This window comes from Piliocolobus tephrosceles, chromosome 17, assembly GCF_002776525.5.
Source record: "Piliocolobus tephrosceles isolate RC106 chromosome 17, ASM277652v3, whole genome shotgun sequence".
NCBI lineage: Eukaryota > Metazoa > Chordata > Mammalia > Primates > Cercopithecidae > Piliocolobus > Piliocolobus tephrosceles.
Genome location: NC_045450.1, coordinates 59,349,273 through 59,367,959, shown reverse-complemented (window position 1 = coordinate 59,367,959; position 18,687 = coordinate 59,349,273). Strand labels below are relative to the sequence as shown.

Here is an 18,687-nt window from a genome sequence, read left to right as displayed (position 1 = left end):
CTACCAGGCAACTCTTCAGAACAGAGTGTCTATGCCTACACTCCCACAAGCAACCTCATCGACCCTTAGTGTTATCCAGCTTTCTAATTACTTTCATCCTTCTAGTTATAAAGTGATCAATATATTGTAGTTATTTGAACTTGCATTTCTGTTTTTACTAATGAATTCAAGCCCTTATTTACATGTTTTAGCTATTTGGGTTTTCTCTTCCATAGATTGCCTGTTCATATCCTCTGCCCTTTTTTCCATCATGGTTGCTGCTTTTGTCTTGTCTGTTTGTAGATCTTTGTATATTGTGGAAATCAAGCACTTGTCAGCTTTAGATATTGCAAGCTTTTTATTTGTGCTCTAGAGGTACCCTTCCCCACCTCTAGATCTTAAAGGCATTCTATATTTTCTTCTCTTAACTTTACAGTTTTATTTTTTATAGTTAAGTTTTAATCCACGTTAATCCACCTACTAGAATCCACCTTTGTATGTGACATTATGTAGGGCCAACTTTTATTTTTAGCCACATAGTAAGTCAGTTTTCTCTATACCATCTATCAAGTGGTTTGTCTTTTCCTTGTTGATTTGTGGTGCCATATTTATTGTATATTAAGTTTTTATGTAGACGTGGATCTGACTCTGATCTCTCTAATCTTTCCCACTGATCAATTTGTCTGCTTCTGTACCAATGACACACTGTTACTGTGTTTTTCATATGACTTTGCAGTAAGTTTTGGTATCTGGTAAAGAACTTCCTCCTGATTCTTCTTTTTCGGGTTGACTTAGCTAAATAAATATCAAAGAAAGTTTTATCACACTCCTCAAAATACGATCAAGATTTTGGTTGAGACTGTATTTTTAACAGTTTTATTGAGATATATTTTACATACCATAAGATTTACCTGTTTAAAATGTACAATTTAATGACTTTAAGTATATTTACAGGCCGGGTGCAGTAGCTCACACCTGTAATCCCAGCACTTTGGGAGGCCAAAGCGGACAGATCACCTGAGGTCAGGAGTTCAAGACCAGCCTGGCCAACGTGGGGAAACCCCATCTCTACTAAAAAATACAAAAATTAGCTGGGCATGGTGGCGTGAGCCTATAATCCCAGCCACTTGGGAGGCTGAGGCAGGAGAATCACTTGAACCTTGGAGGCCAAGGTTGCAGTGAGCTGAGATCGTGCCACTGCACTCCAGCCTGGGTGACAGAGCAAGACTCCAAAAAAAAAAAAAAAAGAGGGAGAAGGAGAAGGAGAAGGAGAAGGCAAAGGCGAAGGCGAAGGTGAAGGAGAAGGAGAAGGAGAGAAGGAAGGGAGGGAAGGAAGGAGAGAGGGAAGGAGGGAAACCCTGTACCACTAAGTCAGTCATTTCTCATTTACCCCCATCACCACCATCCTAAGCCCCAGGCAACACTCCTACCTTCTGTCTCTATAGATTTGGCTTTTCCAAATCTTTAATGTCAATGGAATAATACAATACGTGATATGTTGAGTCTGGCTTCTTTCACTTAGCATGATGTTTTCAAGGTTCATCTATATTGTAGCAAGTATCATTTCTTCATTCCTTTTTATGGCTGAATGATAGTCTGTTGTATGGACATCTTATTTATCCATTGATCAGTTGATGAACCCTGTGTTTTTTCCACTTTTTGATTATTATGAATAATGTTTCTGTGTACATTCATGTACAGGTTTTGAGGGATTTTTTTGTTTTGTTCTGTTCGACATAGAGTCTTGCTCTTTCACTCATGCTGGAGTGTAGTGGTGTGACATCAGCTGAACTGCAACCTCCACCTCCTGGGTTCAAGCAATTCTCATGCCTCAGCCTCCCGAGTAGCTGGGACTACAGGCGTGCACCAACATGCCCAGCTAATTTTTGTATTTTTAGTGGTGACGGGTTTTGCCATGTTGGCCAGGCTGGCCTGAAACTCCTAACCTCAAGTGATCCACCCACCTTGGCCTCCCCAAATGCTGGGGTTACAGGCTTGAGCCACTGCACCTGGCCCTCCTGTGTTTTCTTCTAAGAGTTTATAGTTTTGGCTGTTATATTTAGGTTTCCAATGTTGAGTTAATTTTGGTGTATTGTATAAAGTAGTCATTCAACTTCATTTTTCTGCATATTGATATCCAGATGTCCCAGAACCATTTGTTTAAAAGACTGCTGGTCTGGCACGGTAGCTCACATTTGTAATCCTAGCACTTTGGGAGGCTGAGGCAGGTGGATCACTTGAGGTGAGGAGTTCGAGACCAGGCTACCCAACATGGTGAAACCTCATCTCTACTAAAAATACAAAAATTAGCTGGGCGCAGTGGCTCATGCCTGTAATCCTAGCACTTTGGGAGGCCAACGCGGGTAGATCAACAGGTCAGGAGATCAAGACCATCCTGGCTAACATAGTGAAACCCCATATCTACTAAAAATACAAAAAATTAGCCAGGCATGGTGGCAGGCACCTGTAGTCCCAGCTACTTGGGAGGCTGAGACAGTAGAATCGTTTGAACCCAGGAGGCAGGTGTTACAGTGAGCAGAAATTGCACCACTGCACTCTAGCCTGGGTGACAGAGTGCATTCCAAAAAAAAAAAAAACTGTGAAAAATCAACTGGCTTTATATGTATGACTTTACTTCTGGACTCCCAATTCTATTCCATTGATCTATTTGTCTAGTCTTATGATAGCACTATACTGTCTTCATTATGGTAGCCTTGTGATATGTTTGAAATTGAGAAATATGAGTCTTTCAGCTTTGTTCTTTTTTTGCAAGACTGTCTTGGCTATCCTGAATTCCTTTCATTTCCATACAAATTTTAGGAATATCTTGTCAATTTCTGTTTTCGTTTTTGCTTTTTTTTTTTGCCAACTACAAATTGGGTAAGGATTGCATTGAACCTGTAGGTCAATTTGGAAAATATTATCATCTTAATGATACAAAGTCTTCCTATCCAAGAACATGGGACGTCTTTCCATTTCTTTAGATCTTTTAAAACTTCTTGCCAGGTGCAGTGACTTATGCCTATAATCCCAGCACTTTGGGAGGCTGAGGCAGGAGAATCGCTTGAACCTGGGAGGCAGAGGTTGCAGTGAGCCAAGATCCCGCCATTACACTCCAGCCTAGGCAACAAGAGTGAGACTCCGTCTCAAAAACCAACCAACCAAACAAACAAACCAAAACAAAATTCTTTCAACAATTTAGGTACAAAATTTTAGGTACAAAATTTTCAGGGTAAGACTTGCACTTCTTTTATAAATTTATTGCTAAGTATTTTATTCTCTTTATGCTATTGGAAATGACAATTTTTAATTTAATCTTTTGATTGTTAATTGCTAGCAGATAGAAATACAATTGATTTTGTAGGTTCTGAACCTGCCCTGTTTCTCTGACAGACCTTGGACAAGCCTCCTTTACCCTTTGAGTCTAAGACTCAGAGTGAATGAACAGATTAGATTGAGTTGGTGGTTCCAGTGATCCTCTTTAATAATTTACCTGCCCACATTTTTTAAGGCCCACGTTTTGGAAGGAATTTTGGTTATAAGATTTCACTTAATAAATATCCTTATTTTTATTAATCAAAGACACACGTCACAGGCTGGGCACAGTGACTCACACCTGTAATCCCAGCACTTTGGGAGGCGGAGGTGGGCAGATCACTTAAGGCCAAGGAGTTTGACACCAGCCTGGCCAACATGGTGAAACCACGTCTCTAAAAAAAAACAAAAAACAAAAATTAGCCGAGCATGGTGGCACGCACCTGCAGTTCCAGCTACTCAGGTGGCTGAGGCATGAGAATTGCTTCAACCTGGGAGGTGGAGGCTGCAGTGAGCCAAGATGGTACCACTGCACTCCAGCCTGGGCGACAGAGCAAGACCCTGTCTCCAAGTTAAAAAAAAAAAAAAAAGACAGACACCACGACCTGTCAGAATATATGCTAAACAACAGATTACAGCCTAAAAACAATAACAAATACGTGACTTTTTAGTTTGCCTAGGAAAGCCCTGTAGGTCATAAAAATACACTTCTATCAGACTATTTTAACTAGTGAAAAGATATTAGCAAGCCCCATTAATATCTCACAGACCCCAAGGGACTAATTGTGCTGCCACAGGCACCCGAGGGGTTCTACATGTTGTCATCAGTAGCTGAGCTCATCCTGGCACCAGTTCTTACCCCCAGGAGATGCTGATACCCCCACCCCCACACACGCAGAGGGTCACCACATTGAATGTTCTTTAAGGAAGCTTGCAGTTCTGAAATCCCAATTTCTCCCTTTATCCTCATAGAATAGTGAGGCAGACTTTCAACGATGAGATCAAAACCATGAAGAAATTTGAATCTCCCAACATCCTGCGTATATTTGGGATTTGCATTGATGAAACAGGTAAGAAATGCTTCTGGGATTGGTCAAGCTTTGGATGGCCTGGAATATACCTCTTGTGTTTTAATGTGTTGCACTTTTTTTAAAGAACACCACAAAGGGTGGAATCTACAAAGTGTGATTGTTATCAATGTTAATTTTTTTTTTCATCCCAAGATGCATGTTCTCATCTTCTTTTAGGAGAGCAGGGCTGAAGGCTGAGGGTTGGTTTGCACTAACATGGCCACGTCTTCTCCTTTCAGCCCACTGGGAAATAAGGGGGTGCATGTTTAGATGCCAGCCTGGAAGAGGGGTGCATCTTGTTGCTCTAAAACATTATAAAGCTGCCAGGTGCAGTGGCTTACACCTATTATCCCAGTACTTTGGTAAGCCGAGACGGGCAGGTCATATGAAGTCAGGAGTTCAAGACCAGCCTGGCCAACATGGTGAAACCCCATCTGTACTAAAAATACAAAAAAGTAGCTGGGACCAGTAGTCCCAGCTATTCAGGAGGCTGAGGTGGGAGAATTGCTTGAACCTGGGAAGCGGAGATTGCAGTGAGCTGAGGGTGCACCATTGCACTCCAGCCTGGGCAACAGAGCAAGACTCCGTCTCAAAAATAAAAACAAAAATAAAAATAAATTATAAAGCTGTCTGACCCAAACAAGGAAAACAGCCTTGGTCATCATTACTGTAGATCAAATCTAAAAGCAAAATTAACTTACCTGGCTGGGTACAGTGGCTCATACCTGTAATCCCAGCACTTTGGGAGGCCAAGGCGAGTGGATCACAAGGTCAGGAGCTCGAGGCCATCCTGGCCAACATGGTGAAACCCCGTCTCTACTAAAAATACAAAAATTAGCTGGGTGTGGTAGCACGTGCTGTAGTCCCAGCTACTCGGGAGGCTGAGGCAGGAGAATTGCTTGAACCCGGGAGGCGGAGGTTGCAATGAGCCAAGATCGCACCACTGCACTCCAGTCAGAGCAACAAAGTGAGACTCTGTCTCAAAAAAAAAAAAAAAAAATTAACTTACCCCTTTACCAAGAGCCTCATGTGACAGGCTCTTTTTTTTTTTCCTCAATGTGACTGCATTTTCTCTCACGGAATGACCCCTCCTGCTGGTCATGTTTTGCTGCTCTTGACTAGAGAGAGGACAGAGCAACTCCTGTCTTATCCCCTTTGGAAGTTGCTCCACAGCCTCAGGCCAACTTGATTTCAGAGTGTGGAATCCCAATCTAAAGGCAAACGTAGGTCCGGCGTGGTGGCTCACATCTGTAATCCCAGCACTTTGGGAGGCCGAAGCAGGTGGATCATCTGAGATCAGGAGTTGGAGAGCAGCCTGGCCAACATGCGGAAACCCTGTCTCTACTAAAAATATAAAAATTAGCTGGGTGTGGTGGTGGGTGCCTGTAATCCCAGCTACTTGGGAGGCTGAGGCAGGAGAATTGCATGAACCTGGGAGGCGGAGCTTGCAGTGAGCCGGTATCATGCCACTGCACTTAGCCTGGGTAACAGAGCTAGACTCTCTCTTAAAAAAATTAAAAAATAAAACATAAAGGCAACGTTCAGCAATGTTTATTCTCCTTGGGGACCGCTGAGTTGCCTGGCCCAGTCATATGTCAGTTTTGCAACTCAGGCCCATGAACGGGGATGTCGACTTCTTGTCTGAGGCCTCACCTGCCCCTGCCATGTGCACCCCACTCATTCCTCCCACACAGATGTACGAAGCACATCCTTGTGAGCTCCTTGTGAGCACCCTGTGAACAAGACAGACACATTTCCTGCCTTCTTGGGCTTCCAGCTGAGTGAGGAAGACATTCCCCAAATAACTGCTCAAGAAAATTTAGAATTATACCAAGAAAAGGAGATGGAAGTAAAAAAAGAAAAAGAAAAATATTTTTTTTTTTTTGAGACAGAGTCTCACTCTGTCTCTCAGGCTGGAGTGCAGTGGTGTGATCTGCTCACTGCAACCTCCACCTCCTAGGTTCAAGCAATTCTTCTGCTTCAGCCTCCCTAGTAGCTGTGACTACAGGCATGTGCCACCACACCTGGCTAATTTTTACATTTTTCGTAGAGACAAGGTTTCATCACGTTGGCCAGTCTGGTCTCAAACTCCTGGCCTTAAGTGATCCACCCGCTTCAGCCTCCGAAAGAGCCAGGATTATAGGCGTGAGTCACCACGTCTGGCAGAACATTTTTTTTTTTTTCTGAGACGGAGTCTTGCTCTGTTGCCCAGGCTGGAGTGCAGTGGTATGATCTCTGTTCACTGCAACCTCTGCCTCGCAGTTTCAAGCGATTCTCCTGCCTCAGCCTCCCAGGTAACTGGGATTACAGGCACCTGCCACCACACCCAGCTACTTTTTGTATTTTTAGTAGAGACAGGGTTTCACCATGTAGGCCAGGCTGATCTCAAACTCCTGACCTCGGTCTCCCAAAGTGCTGGGATTACAGGCATGAGCCACCACACCCAGCCAATTTTTTTTTTTTTTAACGTAGAATTACGACAAGCCAAGTATTATGGAGAAGAGGATGGGAATTCTGGGCATATGTGGTCTGTTCAAGGAGGCTGGGGAGCAAAACTGTGGGCTGAGAATTGGGGGAGAAATGGGACTCACAGCAGAGCCAAGTCTATAACTGTACCGAGGCTGGGAGAGGTGGGCTAAGGACAGGGGAATCTTCGAGTAGAGCAGGTCCTCATAGTGCCTGGCTTCTTTCCACCAGTGACTCCACCTCAATTCTCCATCGTCATGGAGTACTGTGAACTCGGGACCCTGAGGGAGCTGTTGGATAGGGAAGAAGACCTCTCACTCAGCAAGCGCATCGTCTTAGTCCTGGGGGCGGCCCAAGGCCTATACTGGTATGACGGGGTGAAAAGGTGCCACTAAGGGTTGGACGGGTCTGTCCACACTTCTCATACTCTCAGAGATGGTGAGAGAGCAGGCCGGAAGCCCCAGACAGTCTCCCTCCCATACACTGTTTTACTATTTACTTTGATTACAGATAGGAGGGAGGAAGGAGGCTTAACCCAGGGAACACCAGCTCCCAGAACTGACGGTTGAATTTGATGTACACACTGCACTTACAGAGTTAGATAAGCCCTAATTTTGGAGTGGACAGATTTAGCATAAAAGTAAACATATCCAGTTAAATTTGAATGTTAGGAAAGCAATGAATCATTTTTTAGTATAAGTGCATCCTAAATATTGCATGGTATATACTTATACTAAATATCAAAAATATCAAATTTTATTTTATTTTATTTTATGTTTTGAGACAGGGTCTCACTCTCTTGCCCAGGCTGGAGTGAAGTGATGTGATCATAGCTCACTCAACCTCCCGAGCTCAGGGATTCTCCCACCTTAGCCTCCTGAGTAACTGGGACTATAGGCGCACACCACTACACTCAGCCAATTTTTTAAAAATATTTTTTGTAGAGACAAGATTTTGCCATCCTGCCTAAGCTGGTCTTGAACTACTGGGCTCAAGCAATTCTCCTGCCTCAGCTTTCCAAAGTGCTGGGATTACAGGCATGAGTCACTGTACCCAGTCCCAAATTTTGGATACACATTTCTTTTTTTTTCTTTTTTTTTTTTTTTTTTTGAGACAGAGTCTGGCTTTGTTGCCCAGGCTGGAGTGCAGTGGCGCAATCTTGGCTTACTGCAAGCTCCGCCTCCCAGGTTCATTCTATTCTCCTGCCTCAGCCTCCTGAGTAGCTGGGACTACAGGCTACAAAATAGCCACCGCACCTGGCTAATTTTTTTGTATTTTTAGTAGAGATGGGTTTTCACCGTGTTAGCCAGGATGGTCTCGATCTCATGACCTTGTGATCTGCCTGCCTCAGCCTCCCAAAGTGCTGGGATTTCAGGCGTGAGCTGCCACGCCTGGTCACATTTCTTTTTAGTACAAGTATGTCACAAACAATTTGTGGGCATATATATATATATATATATATATATATGAATATGTATGTTAATTGCTTATCAGAAACTCAAATTTAATGGAGTATCTTGTGTTTTATTCGGCAACTCTACCTATTCTCACCTGCAGAATCTATGGATTCTTAATCCCAAGGGTCCCCAAAGGTTAGTCCCTCACAAACCACCTGCAGGGTTTTAACTATACTACTACCAGTGTTATTTACTTAACATTTTTCATTACATTGACTCACTTTTTAAAAATCTGAATAAAGGCCAGGTGCGGTGGCTCATGCCTGTAATCCCAGCACTTTGAGAGGCTGAGGCGGGTGGATCACTTGAGGTCAGGAGTTCGAGACCAGCCTGGCCAACATGGCGAAACTCCATTTCTACTAAAAATACAGAAATTAGCCCAGCATGGTGCCGCAGGCCTGTAATCCCCAGCTACTCAGGAAGCTTGAAGCACAAAATCACTTGAACCCAGAAGGTTTCAGTGAACTGATACACCACTGTACTCCAGCCTGGGTGACAAAGCAAGACTCCATCTCAAAAAAAAAAAAAAAAAAAAAAATTGAAATAAAGTTTTTAAAAAGGACACCTTCTATTACTGCCATAAATTGAAAACCATGTCACTTGCCAAAAATAGGTAACCACAAATGAAACCAAAACAATGTAATTAAATTCTGGCTGGATGAGGCTGCCTGCCAGAAGTTCTGTGGTCAACCCACATTCTCTTTGTACAGTGGAGATACTGGCAGAGTTAGACAAGTGTTAAGGATACCCAACACGAAGGCCGGGCGCAGTAGCTCACGCCTGTAATCCTAGCACTTTGGGAGGCTGAGGTGGGTAGATCACGAGGTCAGGAGATCAAGACCATCCTGCCCAATATGGTGAAACCTTGTCTCTCCTAAAAATACAAAAATTAGCTGGGCATGGTAGCAGGTGCCTGTAGTCCCAACTACTCAGGAGGCTGAGGCAGGAGAATCGCTTGAACCTGGGAGGCAGAGGTTGCAGTGAGCCGAGATCATGCCACTGCACTCCAGTCCAGCAACAGAGTAAGACGCTGTCTCAAAAAAAAAAAAAAAAAAAAAAAAAAAAAAAAACACTAAACCCCAACTTTCTCCTTGATGTAATCAAAAGACTGGAGCAAATTGAAAGGAGAGTAATTTTCCCTTTATAAAATCTTGCATACCACCTTATCCCATACTTTTGGAAACACTGTCTTAGCTATTAATTTGAAATTATCAAGTTTGTTTCTTCTCAACTCCCTAAACTAGTGAGTTTAAGGAGAAATATTTTTGGATGTTGTAGGGGACACTTTTTTTTTTTTTTTTTTTGAGACGGAGTCTCGCTCTGTCTCCCAGGTTGGACTGCAGTGGCCGGATCTCAGCTCACTGCAAGCTCCGCCTCCCGGGTTCAAGCCATTCTCCTGCCTCAGCCTCCTGAGTACCTGGGACTACAGGCGCCCACCACCTCGCCCGGCTAATTTTTTTGTATTTTTTAGTAGAGACGGGGTTTCACCGTGTTAGCCAGGATGGTCTCCATCTCCTGACCTCGTGATCCGCCTGTCTCGGCCTCCCAAAGTGCTGGGATTACAGGCTTGAGCCACCGCGCCCAGCCGGGGACACTCTTAATATCCCCTCCAAATGACCTCTGATCCTTTTTACTAGCTCTATATACCCACCCCCTCTCGGCAGGCTTTGCTACTACAAGTTAACAGCTGTAATCTTCAGAGGATTGCCTGTGGGCACTGGAGCCCTTTCACCCTTATAGACAGCTGAAAGTGCTCACGAGTTTTATATCCATCTGTCCCTGCCCTCCCCAACACAGTCCATAACCACTGACTGGTATGAATGCAAAAGTCCAGTTCCTTTGCCTCCTGTGGGACATGCTCTGAGTTGTAATTGTGCCCACAGGTCTCCATGAGACCACCTGAGCCTGGGATTTCACCTGAAATCAACCTCTTGCTTGATTTCTTCTCCCATCCTGCTTCCTCTACTCCTTCAACCGTTTCTCCTGGGAGCACCTTCTTTTCGTTTGTTTGGGGGAATTTGGGAGTTTTTTTTTTGAGACAGAGTCTCACTTTGTCACCCAGGCTGGAGTGCAGTGGCATGATCTCGGCTCACTGCAACCTCCAGCTCCTGGGTGCAAGCAATTCTCCTGCCTCAGCCTCCTGTGTAGCTGGGATTACAGGCGCATGCCGCTATGCCCAGCTAATTTTTTGTAGTTTTTATTAATACTAGAAACAGGGTTTCACCATGTTGGCCAGTCTGGTCTCAAACTCCTGACCTCGAGTGATCCATCTACCTTGGTCTCCCAAAGTGTGGGATTACAGGCATGAGCCACCGTGCCTGGCCAAGGGAGCACCTTCTTGATACAATCCTTCATACGTAAACCATGGCTCATGATCTGCTTCTGGGAGAATCTGAGCTCAGGCAGACACCATGACCACAACCCAACCTGGGACGCAGGGGCTTTGTGAAACCAAAACCCTTGTCTGGAAGTCAGCGGGACCCCAGCTCCATATTCTGTTTTGACCTGAAGGATCCCAGCAAGGTCCAGCCACCCAGCCATGCCTCTGAGCACTCGGATCTGCCCAGCACTTCCCAGGCAAAGCAACACAGAGGCACCTTTGTCCTTTTCTACCTAAAGGCACCCCTGATGCCAGATTACATGCACTTCACAAGGGCTGTCATGCCCCCTTGTGCTATGAATCTCATCTCTGCTCCATACTTGCAGCTTGCGATTCTCAAACCTTGCCTCTGCATCCCAGTTTTTCGCATCTCTCCGTAGATAGGCACCCATGGTACTGTCCAGCCTCATTAGCCCAGTCATGATTGTCAGTCCCCCCAAGAAAGTTTGGGCAAAGGTTACTAATGCTCCCTGCCTTTGGCTGTGTCAGGCTACACCATTCAGAAGAACCTGAACTCCATGGAAAAATCAGAAGCTCAAACTTCCTGGTAACTCAAGGCTATCAAGTGAAGGTGAGTGTGCCCTCCAGGGGGTGCTTTGGGTCAAACCTGCATGACTGGTGCTAGGAGAGGGGCATGAATGTCTCAGAAAGGCTTGATTTTTGCCTTAGTTTATTTATGAAATTATTTATTTAGAGACAAGTCTCTGTCACCCGGGCTGGAGTGCAGTGAGTGAGATCGACCCACTGTAACCTCTGCTTCCCAGGTCCAAGCGATTCTCCTGCCTCAGCCTCCCAGGTAGCTAGGATTACAGTCAAGCACCACCACTCCTGACTAATTTTTGCATTTTTAGTAGAGATAGGGTTTCACCGTGTTGGCCAGGTTGGTTTTGAACTCCTGGCCTGAAGTGATCCGCCCACCTCAGCCTCCCAAAGTGCTGGGATTACAGGCATGAGCCACCATGTCCAGCCTTGCCTTATTTTTAGGACTGAGTTCAATTTTAGTTTTTTAGTTTCAGAACTAAGTTCAACTTTCTGTGTGCCCACCACACAACAGACTCCATCTATGCCTCCTGTTCTGATGACTGCCTTCCCTCACTGCCCATTTAGCAGGGATGGGCTAAAAGTCATTTCCCCAGGCCGGGCACGGTGGCTCAAGCCTGTAATCCCAGCACTTTGGGAGGCCGAGACGGGCGGATCATGAGGTCAGGAGATCGAGACCATCCTGGCTAACACGGTGAAACCCTGTCTCTACTAATAAATACAAAAAACTAGCCGGGCGAGGTGGAGGGCGCCTGTAGTCCCAGCTACTCGGGAGGCTGAGGCAGGAGAATGGCGTAAACCAGGGAGGCGGAGCTTGCAGTGAGCTGATATCTGGCCACTGCACTCCAGCACGGGCCACAGAGCGAGACTCCGTCTCAAAAAAAGAAAAAAAAAAAAGTCATTTCCCCTTAGATGCCTGGACACCACTTCTGTGTCCCTATAACACACAATGGGAGATCTTCTTAGGTCTAAGGACTCAGACTCACAGGACAGGTCTAGGCCACACTTGTCATTCAGTTACTTAGAAGGATGTCCTGCAGAAAACACAGTGTCAGCAGCGCCAAACCTTTCCCTCCAGGGTGAGTCCTCACAGTCATCCAGGAGATACTCTCTTTGTCAAAGCCATAGGTGCTGAATAAAGCTGCTCCCATTAGGTGGGTGTGGGTCATCCAGGCTTAGAAGCCCATGACCTGCAGGAGTCAGCATCTCTGATAACAACTCTGCAGGCATGCCTTCCAGCGTTTCTGCAAGGGACATGTCAGTTGCTGTTTTAAGAGCTGCCACATCTGGGCGTGGTGGCTCACACCTGTAATCCCAACATTTTGGGAGGCTAAGGCAGGTGGATCGCCTGAAGTCAGGAGTTCAAGACCAGCCTGGCCAACATAGTGAAACCCCATCTCTACTAAAAATACAAAAAATTAGCAGCCATGGTGGCAAATGCCTGTAATCCCAGCTCCTAAGGAGGCTGAGGCAGGAGAATTGCTTGAACCCAGGAAGCGAGGTTTGCAGTGAGCCTAGATTGCGCCATTGCACTCCAGTCTGGGCAACAAGAGCAAAACTCCATCTCCAAAAAAAGAAAAAAGAAAAGAGCTGCTACATGGCCGGGCATGGTGGCTTATGCCTGTAATTCCCACACTTTGGAAGGGAAGGCAGGAGGATCACTTGAGCCCAGGGGTTCAAGACCAGCCTGGGCTACACAGTGAGACCTCCCCCTCTTCAAAAAATTTAAAAATCAGCCAGTCATGGTGGTGCACACCTGTAATTCCAGCTACTCAGGAGAGTGAGGCAGGAGGAGGATGGCTAGAGCCCAGGAGGTCAAGGCTGCAGTGAGCTATGTTTACGCCACTGCACCCTAGACTGGGCACCAGAATGAGACCCTGTTTGAAAAAGTAAAAAAGAAAAAATTGCTACAAAGCATTCCCATCAGCTGTTTACTGTGTAGTCCACTTACCCCCTTGATCCTGCCCAGAAGCTATCTAACAATCAGCAGTCATTTTTATTTTTATCATCAGCAACATTACTAAGGGCCATAGGTGACAGTCTACCTTTATCAGATTTCCAGGGGAACATAGCTAAGAAGTTCACTGAAAGTCAGATTTTCATACAGAAGAGGAAAAGATTTTGTGAACTCGGTGTCCATAATTCCCAAATGCTAAAAGAATTTTAGCAGTTTTCTTTGTCATCCATGGCTGGTTTTCTTTCTTCCAGTCTTATGAGTGTCAGAGACAGCCCTCAATTCACAGCAGACAGGCCTTTTTTGCCTTTCAAATGTCTTTCTCCCTCTGCAATGGTCACATAAGTACTCCCAAAATGCTGTGTCCACTGCTCTCACGCTCTTCATCCAGCCTGACTATAAGATGCGCTATTCCGCCTTTCACCCCTGGTATCCCATATGGCGCTAGATGTCAGAGAATGTCAGTGCTCAGGAAATGTGTGAGCAAGTGAATGAATGAATGAATGAAGGTGGATGAGCCATCTAAGTGCCTTATTCCTTTTCTCACATTGCCCACGTGGTACCTGGCTGAGTTTGGGGCTAGCAGCCTTCTGTACACCAATGGTGTCAATGGCAGGTGTGCATGGGACAAGAACATACGCTCTCACTGATTGTGCTGTGGTTTCTTTAAGAACACCACGTGACCACGCAGGGGTGGGGGGATGACTCACACTCGTCACACCAAAGCTGAAGGATCAGGCTGACCCCCCATAGGCTCAGACAGTACAGAGGGAATGCCCTATGCCATTTTTCCATCTGCTTCTCTGGGAAAAGGTGAGCCAGGCAGTGGGTCTGTGACACCTCTCCACTCTCACTGAGTGGAGTTCAGTCCTTAACTGAGAAACCCCTATATTTTAACATAGTCATACTAGCAACAACTACAACTTAGCAGGTCTTACTGGTGCTTTATAACCATTATCTCAAGTAATCCCCCCTGTCATCACCCCATTTTATAGAGAAGAAATCTCTTTGTGTTTCTCTTGGTCACTGCACTATGTTAAGTTGAACCCATAATGTTAACCAATAGAGTAGCCACACAGACAGAAGTCACTACAGAAAATAAATTCCTAAGGTAAAAGACAATTACCTGGCAATTGTGTGTAGCAACAATCCCTGCCCTTTACTCATCTACCTAAGATCTTGCTTGTTTCTTTCTGTCTCTAAGTTGCCTCTCTGTCTAGCTTGCAGGATTTGAGTTGAGGGAAACACAGACTTCCATCAGTTTGAAAACTAAGAGAGAAAAGACAGACAGAGTCAAATCTACAGCATATATCTCACCTCAGAAACTGGAAAATATATATCATCGATATGACGTAAAGTCTGAAATATACAGGTACATTCATGTTCTGGTACAGATTCTAACTCAGATGTGCATGATAGGAAAACCCAAATCAAACTCCTCCAAGGACCACCTAAACTCAACTCTGTTGAATTAAATTGGGTAGTAATCAAAAAATTCACTGAGTTTTCTGGCAGTGGCTAGAGGGACAGGGGAAAGGGGAGACTAGTTATGGTTGTTCAGTTTCTTGGTTTTCTTTTAGCTTTGGAATCGTCCTCTGGGAAATCGTCACTGGAAGGATCCCGTTTGAAGGTGAAGGCTGGCTCAGCCAGTGCTGGGCTTGGATCCCCTGCCAATAGACCAGAAACTCCCCACCAGTGCTGCCCCTGGCAATTTGTTGTTTAATGTTGGAACCGCCTGGGCTGGTCAGTGGAATCGTTGGAAGCTCTTGTTGTTTCCATACTCAGAGTCCCTAGTTCTGATGCCAGCCATCAGCATCCAGAGAGATGTACGAGTACCGGAGTGGTTTTTTGAGGCTCTCATGCTATCATTTCCAGGCTGTAATTCTGAGAAGATCTACGAGCTGGTGGCTGTGAAGCGGCAGCAGGAGCCGCTGGGTGAAGACTGCCCTTCAGAGCTGCGGGAGATCATTGATGAGTGCCGGGCCCATGATCCCTCTGTGCGGCCCTCTGTGGATGGTAGGGTTCTTTCTGGTGTAAAGAGCGTGAGCCCCATGCTTATTTCACATTTGTGAAAGATTTCCTTTTCACCAGCTCCAAGGCAGTAGTTTACCATGAGGGGTGATTTTATCCAGGGAACATTTAGCAATGTCTGAAAGCATTTTTGTTTGTTATAAGGCCAGAGTGTTAGGATGGGGTGTGCTACTGTCATGTAGTGAATAAAGGCCAAGGATGATGGCTGAGCACAGTTGATCACGCCTGTAATCCCAGCACTTTGGGAGGTTGAGATGGGTGGATCATCTGAGGTCAGGAGTTTGAGACCAGCCTAGCCAACATGGTGAAACCTCATCTCTACTAAAATTAGCCGGCCATGGTGGTACATGCCTGTAATCCCAGCTACTCAGGAGGCTGAGGCACGAGAATCTCTTGAACCTAGGAGGTGGAGGTTGCAGTGAGCCGAGATCGCGCCACTGTACCACTGCATTCCAGCCTGGGCTACAGAGCAAGACTCCGTCTCAAAAAAAAATGTTGGCCGGGCACGGTGGCTCACGCCTGTAATCCCAACATTTTAGGAGGCCAAGGTGGGTGGATCACCTGAGGTCAGGAGTTCGAGACCACCCTGGCCAGCATGATGAAACCTCGTCTCTACTAAAAATACAAAAATTAGCCAGGTATGTTAGCGCATGCCTGTAGTCCTAGCTACTCAGGAGACTGAGGCGGGAGAATCACTTGAACCTGGGAGGCAGAGGTTTCAGTGAGCTGAGATCGCACCATGGCACTCCACAGTGGGCAACAGGGCAAGACTCCATCTCAAAAAAAAGAATGCTATTCAACATCCTACAATGCACAGGACAGCCCACCACAGCAAAGAACTATCTGGCCCAAATGTCAATAGTGTAGGGGCTTCCAAAGGGCACTGTTTTATCCAAAGTGGTTTGGAAGGGCAGATTACTTTCCTCCTGCCTATTTCCTTCCTTTCTTTTTGTCTGTATCTGTCTATTTATCTTTTTTCTTTTTCTTTTTTTTTTTTTAGACAAGGGGTCTCATTATGTTGCCTAGGCCAGAGTATGGTGGCTATTCACAGGCAGGATCATGGCACTCTACAGCCTCGAACTCCTGAGCTCAAGTGATCCTCCTACCTCAGTCTCTAAAGTAGCTGGGACAACAGGCACCACCACAGCAGGCATTATCTTGTTGTCTTTTTGTCTTTCTATCTCTCTTCTTTTTCTTCTCTCTTGCTTTATTTTTGCCTATCTTTCTCTTCTTTTCATCCCTCCTTGTCTGCCTTCCTTCCTTTTTTCAGCATCCTTGGGATTATTTCCTTGATGCAGACTTTTATCTCACTACATCATCAGCTGCTTCTCCATAGCTTCCTTACACTGTCTCCCTCCCTGGAAACATCTCTCTCTCCTATCCTAGACCTAAATCTCGCAGACTTTCCACAAAGCCCAGACAAAAAAGAGAAGGGGCCGGGCGCTGTGGCTCATGCCTGTAATCTCAGCACTTTGGGAGACCGAGGCGGGCAGATCACTTGAAGTCAGGATTTCAACACCAGCCTGGCCAACATAGTGAAACCCCATCTCTACTAAAAATACAAAAATTAGCTGGGCGTAATGGCACACACCTGTAATCCCAGTTACTCGGGAAGCTGAGGCAGGAGAATTGCTTGAACCCCAGAGGCAGAGGTTGCAGTGAGCTGAGATCATGCCACTGCACTCCAGCCTGGGCAACAGAGGAAGACTCGGAAAAAGGAAGGAAGGGAGGGAGGGAGGGAGGGAGGGAGAGAGGAAGGAAGGAAGGAAGGAAGGAGCCATGAGTCCAGACTTTTGAGGCAGCTTCCAAGAATGTTCTCTCTACTTACAGAAGTCTCTAGCATGAGGACTATTCTTCAAGGCCTTCTCACAGATAGTCTGTCGGGAAAACCTCTCACACTACCCGAGAGGGTCTCATCTGTCATCTCTCCTCGCCCTTCATCCACATCCCTACCTTTCAGAATGAAAAATCAAAATCACAGCATAGTTTCTGTCTGAAACTTTCTCTTCATCACCACAGAGCAGAAGTGCAGACTTAATGATGCCTCCTGAAAAATTGGTCTTTAGGTGGATGAGAAGCCAACAGTGATTTATACAATGCCGTCCTCCCCTTCACTCTCTCCTCTGTCTTCTTTCTTCTTCTACCAAGCTCCCTTACAACCTAGAGTCCTCCTAGTATTAAGGAATCTAACACCAGAGACTAATTCACACTAAGATGTGAGTTTACCCCTTCCTATGAGGTGTTTGTGTTTTAAAAGTTGATCAAATAAGATAACTTTATATCACAAAGGCATGAGTGCTGATGGGGGTTTAGGCGCCAGCCAGACCAGGGGGAATGCAGTTTCTAAGCAGTGTGCAATGTAGAAATGTCTTTGTGTTTCTAACTTGGCTCTCAGCTTCCTGCTCTGGTCTAATTTTCTGTTCATTCATCCACAGAAATCTTAAAGAAACTCTCCATCTTTACTAAGTAGTGTATCGAAATCTAAACCAAGGATTCCCTGGACAAGACGCTGGCAGAGGCACAAATTGGACATCTCTCTCTCTCATATCCTTTGGTATTGAGTTATTTATGGGTGCAAGGAGTGGGAGCATTTCTCTGTTACAAATAGAAAATAATTCCAGTCATACAGGACACATCCCACTCCAAATGATATTTCCAAAAACATATCTCTGACAGTAACTTTGATAGATGGTTTGTCAAATGTATCTTTCTGGGTGTCCATACCTCTTGGCAATGTAATTTGCAATGTAATTTGCAGCTCCTCCCATCCAGAAATGAAGTCTCTTTTCCCATCATTTGAATCTGGGCTGGCATTGGGACTTGATTTGATCAATAGAATGGGGAAGAAGTGACTGTGTACCAGTTCCAAGCCTAGGTTTCAAGAGACCTTTTAAATGTCTGTTGCAACCTTACCCAGCCATGAACATGTTGAGTGAGCATGCTGGAGAATGAGAGACCACATGAAGCAGAAACATGCTTTCCTAGCTGAAGTCATACTAGACCAACCAACATGGCAGCTAACACATGAATGAGGACAATCAAGACCAGAAGAACCACTTAAGCAGAGCCCAGTCCAAATTGCCCATTCACACAATCAGGAGCTAAATAAATTACTGTTGTCTTAACACTAAGTTTTGGGGTGGTTTGTTACACAACAGAAGTAACTGGGCAAACACTGTTCAATTCTTCCTCTTGCCCAAGGAATCAAGTACAAACTTCCTATTCAGATATCCATAGCCTTATGGATATCCCCCATACCATACTTTCCAACCTGACTTTCCAATCATATCCCAGAGTTCTCCTACCAGAGATTGCAAACTCTAATACCTTTAGGGCCTAGGAAGGAACCTAAATGAATGCTTTGTGCCTGGTGGGGGCTTTAGTGAACAGATGAGCAAGAACAGCATCTGCTCAACTCCAATCTAAACTTTGTCACATAGAATGGGATTCCAACATTTCCAGAGCTTTCCATTTTGTCAAAAGAGCAAGAAAGTT

General features: G+C 45.3%; 1 protein-coding gene across 4 annotated transcripts in view; it reads left to right on the top strand.

The window, feature by feature from the left end:
* Nucleotides 1-18,323, top strand: part of MLKL (mixed lineage kinase domain like pseudokinase) — a 29,046-nt gene extending 10,723 nt beyond the window's left edge. For 2 of the 4 annotated variants that reach the window (XM_023202453.1, XM_023202452.1), the window contains exons 6-12: nucleotides 4,267-4,364; nucleotides 7,062-7,197; nucleotides 11,157-11,238; nucleotides 14,382-14,533; nucleotides 14,742-14,791; nucleotides 15,037-15,177; nucleotides 17,628-18,323. In XM_023202453.1, the coding sequence (XP_023058221.1) occupies nucleotides 4,267-4,364; nucleotides 7,062-7,197; nucleotides 11,157-11,238; nucleotides 14,382-14,533; nucleotides 14,742-14,791; nucleotides 15,037-15,177; nucleotides 17,628-17,662 (694 nt within the window). In that variant the 3' untranslated portion in view covers nucleotides 17,663-18,323. Of the gene's footprint in view, nucleotides 1-4,266; nucleotides 4,365-7,061; nucleotides 7,198-11,156; nucleotides 11,239-14,381; nucleotides 14,534-14,741; nucleotides 14,792-15,036; nucleotides 15,178-17,627 lie in introns of those variants that run through there. The other 2 variants (XR_002729660.3, XM_023202454.1) reach the window with 2 other exon arrangements.
* Nucleotides 18,324-18,687: the final 364 nt, after the last annotated feature.